We start from the raw sequence: 6,000 nt of genomic DNA, 5'->3' as shown, positions 1-6,000 counted from the left end.
GACAACACAAAAATGGGGGCAAAACAGACCCTAACAATTAACTGGGGAGTCTCACTCCTAGACACAACATACAAAATTCTTTCAAGAATCATCCTCAACAGGAGCAAACCACAACTCGAAAAAACCAGGAGAATGCAAGGAAGGTTTAAGATCCTGGAGGAGCTGCCCAGACCACATCTTGAGTTTCAAGCTAATAATGGATTACAAGAGGATGTGGTCATAACGTTTGTAGATTTCAGGAAAGCTTATGACTGCATCCCTACTAAAAATTCTAAGACACCTTGAACTACTTATCAAATTATAAACATGATAAAACTGACCCTTACAAACAGTGTCAAAGGTAATATTCAAAGGTGAGCTCTCAGAACCTTTTGAGATCAAAACAGGATTGCGCCAAGGCAATGAGTTATTACGACTACTGTTCAACTGTGTTTTAGAAATTGTAATTAGGGAATGGCTCAAGCTCAAAAAGGTGTCTCCCAAAAGTTAAAATGGGTGGAAAAATTGAAACAAACTGTCCTAGTTTTGCTGACGAGTTGGCACTTGTAGCAAATGTCATTGATGAAACTAAATCACGGATATTAGTACTTCAAAACATTACAAATAAAATTGGACCCAAAATTTAGTAACCCAATTTAAATACCTTGGAGAAATAGTAACAAACAATCTAAACAAAAAATCCTTTATCTGAATAAGAAGAAAAATCTAGCTGAAGCACAAAAATTAACCTGGTACACTTATAATAAAAATGCCTATCAATAAATACAAAAATAAGACACTAAAACACAGTTATAAAACCATAAACCACTTATTCAGCAAGCAAACACTCTCCCACCTGAATGAACAATCAAAGACAGACAGATTCCAGAAGATGGAAAGAAAAAATTGGAAGAACTTGCATGGACAAAATGTATTATAAAGATGCAGTACAATCTCGACTCGGAAAATACAAAGGCAGGATGCAGATGATTCGGAGAAATGAGATAGGATCTGAAGGAAATTGGCATTACATCAGTAGGCGCCACAGGTACGATAAAATTAAATGAGAAAATCACGAACAAAAGCACTCATAAGATAAAACCTCACAACACAAACATTTCAACACTAGAAAGGGCACAAAAATCAAAATGTATAAAAAAGTAATGGGAGGACCACATGTTCCAAACAGTCCCATCAAAGAGACATGCATAACAGACTGACTAAAATGATCCTATGCGGTCATAAAAGATAATAATAATATATATATTTAGCCCACCAGGCTGATCTAGTGTTTAACTCATCACAAAAAAGTTGTTTTAACAGCTGATTTTCAAAGTCGAAAGTTCTCAGGTTGAAATCCTAGTAAAAGTCAGTTGCTTTTATACAGATTTAAAAACTTAGCAGTGAATACCTGTGTACTCTGGTGGTTGGGGTTTAATTAAACATATGTCTCAGGAATGGATCTTCTGAGTCTCTACTAAACTAAACAAAGTGTAGTCTGATACATATCATTATCTCATTGAGCCATGGTGAAATAAGTTTACATGTTGTGAATCTTCTATGTATATATTTCTAATCTTACTGTGAAAACGATTAAATTATTTTCTATGGAAATAGTTCATAAATATTTATGAATTTAGCCATTCAGAGTTCAAGATCACAGAATAATAACTTAGATTCATGTTTGCCAGTTCCCAGAGTTATTACTATATTTCAGTTTAATACTAGTCATACATTTTTTTTTTAAATGAATTTTAATGTTTTTGAAATATGAAAATGTTTTCCTTCTTAGTGTGGAAATTTCTAAAACAAGGGGCAGGACAAATACCAACATCACATTCCCAACAGTTATATTGTGATTCCTTTCTTATGTTGTTTGCATAACAAACAATACATCTTTTAGGTGCAATTTTTATTCTGTATCGGGAATATACGACAGGAAATGTCATTCTCAGAGTATGACAGAATCATCTCCTACAGAGAGCCTACAATTTTTGGGAGTGACTTTGATGAATTTCAACATTTTGTTCAATAAGGGGCTTCTCAGAATTGAAGAAGAGTGTACTGGACTGTAAAGTTTAAAAAAATGTATTAAAATTGTAGCTCCAGCTTTTTAATGTTTTTAGTGAATGGAGTCATATATAATTTATAATTTTCTGTTTAAAAGACCATTAGTCGGTTGCTTTAAACTTTCTTCCCTAGTTTTTTTTTTTAAAGTTTGATCTTGGTTTCATGTGAAGCAACTAAAGTAAAGAAAAAATGGCTCATTGGACAAAGATTTATTTCTAATGATGCAAAGGTGAGAGAACTGCTTATTTCGCAGAGTTGGACAAATCACATCATACTGATAATATAAAAAAAGTTGGAAAATCTGGGTAAATGAAACAAATTGCCAGAGAATTAAGTTGAAAGTTAAAAAAAAATTGTTCAAAACCTTCCTGAACAACCGCCATATTTGTTTTAAATTGACTTATAAAATTAATTTTCTCAGATTTAAAATTGTGATTAATGTGCTTGCTATTTTGTTATTTTTTGCGACATACACTTTGAGAAAATAAAGTGTATAATATATATATATATATATATATATATAACAATTGTAATATTCTATTAATAGTAAATTCATATAAAAATAAAATTAAATCAGTTTTGTTCTTTTTTGGCCTAATTTTGTCATAATATTTGGATTTTTCTAAAATTTTTAGCAAGATAGATTTTAATGGTGTTTACTACCAAAAACATTTATTGGAAATTAATTAGTTTGTAATTTGTGTTCTTTATCTTTTTTTTAAAAAGGAATCTGAGATCTTATTGAATGATGATGTTTCACCACAGGTTAATCTTAATATGAAAAGCAATGAACTTCGAATAAAAGATTTTCGCACAGTGAAGACAAAAGATGGGATGGTATTTTATCCATGTCGTGTAAGTATTAGCTATTGGCTATTGTAACAAACAAGATTTGTCTTCTTAATTTCATTACTATGTATATATTTCAATGTGTTCGTTTTTAACAAAATGTTTGTAATCGTATTTAGTTCATTTTAATTAATATCGATTTATTGAGATGTTTGTGAATGATAAATGGTCAATGTGTGAGAGCAAAGTGTGTTTTTGAAATTCATTGATGACTGAAATATGTGAATTTTAACCTGTTGATGGAGTTGACATTTTAGTAAGCTTTGGGTGATTTGTTGTTAATTGTATTCAGTGTTCATGTTTCAATATTTATCAGGTAGGCAGTTTAAATTGGACCTGGTAAGACTAAACATGGTTGTGACATAAAATCTGTAAATGAAAAGAAAATAATATAAAATCTAATTTTGTGATTACATTAGGAAGACTTAACATATCTACCATATTTTGACAAAAGATATCCGAAGTGATCACCCTGCACAGCTGATGCATCAATGCTAAAGTAATCATATTGAGAGTCACCTGATGCAAACTGTTGTCAATGACTTCAGTTATTTATTGTGAACATTTGCCTTCAGTTATTGATAGTGAAGGACTTGCAACTAGACAAATCGTCTAGTCAGATTTGCACTAGACAAATCGTGTTGACAAGGAAAACCGTGGTTCTCGAAAATTATTGCACTGAAGCATGAATAGTTTACAACAGACAATAATAGATTAGAGTAGTAATATACACCTCCAATAATAGTGCTAATAGGAGCAGTGTAAAAAGTAACACTCAAATACCTAGTAGTTAAGCTCTCTCAGTTTGGTTTTTAAGTTTCTTGCCCTGTGTGGAAATATATATATATATCAGTGTTTCTTGCATGAGCACCACTTCATCAGATTTATTTACAAGTTTTTTAAAATGTATTTAATATATTGTTAAAAGAGGATGCTAATTTAGAAGAATTCAAAAAATTATATATTTTTATTTTATTTATTATAAAAATATACATTATAAATCATGTTTTCCAGTTTGATCATATATATATATATGTTGTATTTTTATAATAAAAAAATCAACTTGAACAACCCAAGTACAGAATTATAAAGTAAATGAAATGACACTTACCTTATTTTCTATTCCAAAAGCACCTTTGCAGGATCCTGCATCATCAGCTGTATATAATATATTTATATAAAATTACATATCAAACATAATAAAAAATTAAAATATTGTAAATAGTTAATTTTAATATTAAAATTTCCATGTAGTGAAAATATCAAGAAATTTAATTTAAATAATACTAGGTAAAGTTTAGACATTTTTCAGATATTTAAACATAAATAAAAAAGATTCCTACTTGATCAACTTTCAGACAGAATATGAAGATGACACTTATAAAAGCAGCAACAGATGGCAGCACATTTTTATATAAAAAAAAAAGGAATAATCATAATTTTTATAAATAGTGTGATTTAAATCCACTCAGTAATGTAAATTGGCTTTCCAGGTTACATAGCGTAAATTTATTCTATTTATTTTATTTTTACTGCATGAAGTACATTAAATTTGACAGAGTGTCTTTAACTATCCTGCACATATGAAAAGTTGTCTCACCACTAAATAAGATATCTAACTATAATTAAGAGTTGTAACTTGTATTCTTGCAAACTGAGTGCTTATGGTAATGTTGTGAACAGTAGAAAGAGATATTTGCAGTCCATAACTAGGTCGCCTAATAAACTTAATGGGACGGGCAGTGAATGCGTCGCTTACTTGATCCATAGCCTCATCACAACTGTAACCTTTGATGATTTCTGTCTCTTAAAGTCATACCTTTGAGGACGTTAAACTTTGACGTAAAAGAATTGATATTCCATTCAGTTTGTACAAGCTGTTAAACATGTGTACATGATTGAAACTCCATTAACTAAAGCATGCACTGAATGGTTTTTGTGGGATCCACATATTGATGGACTACAATCGCATTGGATTCAGCTTGTCTGCACATCTTACGCATATTCTACTGAATATTGAAAGTACACTGAACAATTCTTGGAGATTTATGCTATCATTTGAGTCTACTAAGAAGTTAGGACTGATTTCCTAAATATAGGCCATTTATTTTGGATACCTTTAGCCCAGACAATCTGTAAAGTTTCAGCTATGTGTATAGATATGCAATAGGATAAGTAAAGTTTGTTATTACGTTAAACTTTACTTGTGAATCATTAAATAATATTCCAAACGATGTTTATTTTGAATATATGTTTAAAATATTCAGTTTTTTATGCATATTTTGCGGCTTTTTACAAAATAGAATAATGTTATTTTAATGGAAATAATTTTACATTAATTCATAATTACTTTTTAACTGTTGTTTTAATTTTACAGGTTATTATTGATAAATTAACCATCACTGCAAGTACTAAGAATTGTAAGAGATGTGTAAATAATTCGGTATATGATGGAATTATAAAACAAAAATCCAGTGAATGTAATTGTGCGAATGGCGATGTAAGAACAGAAAATTTAGTCAAGGATATAAGTAGTGAAAATGAGTTACCTCAGCAGAAAGGAAAGAAATTGGTTTGTGAATATTGCAATGAAAGATTCAGATGTAAATGTTATTTAAAGAGGGACATTAACTTCCATGCTAAAGAGAAAGAAAATAATTCTTACTCTTGTCAAAAGTCTCTTATTCTTAAAAATAAGTTAAAAACACAACTTATTACGCACAAAGAAGAGAAATATTATGTTTGTAACTTTTGTCAAAAGTCATTTAATCGCAAAGGCAGTTTAAAATTACATCTTAATATTCATACAAAGGAGAAGAATTATATTTGTAACTTTTGTCAAAAGTCATTTAATCGCAAATGCAATTTAAAATTACATCTTAATATTCATACAAAGGAGAAGAATTATATTTGTAACTTTTGTCAAATGTCATTTAATCAGAAAAGCAATTTAAAAACACATCTTAATATTCATACTAAAGACAAAAATTATATTTGCAACTTTTGTCAAAAGTCATTTAATCGCAAAAGCTTTTTAAAAATGCATCTTAATATTCATACAAAAGAGAAGAATTATATTTGTAACTTTTGTCAAAAGTCATT

The 6,000-nt window shown here is 29.5% G+C and overlaps 1 protein-coding gene across 1 annotated transcript in view; it reads left to right on the top strand.

The window, feature by feature from the left end:
- The first annotated feature begins 491 nt into the window (after positions 1-491).
- The window catches only part of LOC142326529 (uncharacterized), a 27,208-nt gene continuing 21,699 nt past the window's right edge, over positions 492-6,000 (top strand). The window contains exons 1-3 of the mRNA XM_075369107.1: positions 492-584; positions 2,776-2,904; positions 5,276-5,726. Coding sequence (XP_075225222.1) covers positions 492-584; positions 2,776-2,904; positions 5,276-5,726 — 673 coding nt within the window. The remainder of the gene's footprint in view (positions 585-2,775; positions 2,905-5,275; positions 5,727-6,000) is intronic.

The sequence above is a fragment of the Lycorma delicatula genome, chromosome 6 (assembly GCF_047948215.1).
Source record: "Lycorma delicatula isolate Av1 chromosome 6, ASM4794821v1, whole genome shotgun sequence".
Classification (NCBI taxonomy): domain Eukaryota; kingdom Metazoa; phylum Arthropoda; class Insecta; order Hemiptera; family Fulgoridae; genus Lycorma; species Lycorma delicatula.
Note: the sequence above shows the minus strand (reverse complement) of the source record. Positions and strands in the feature narration are given on the sequence as shown.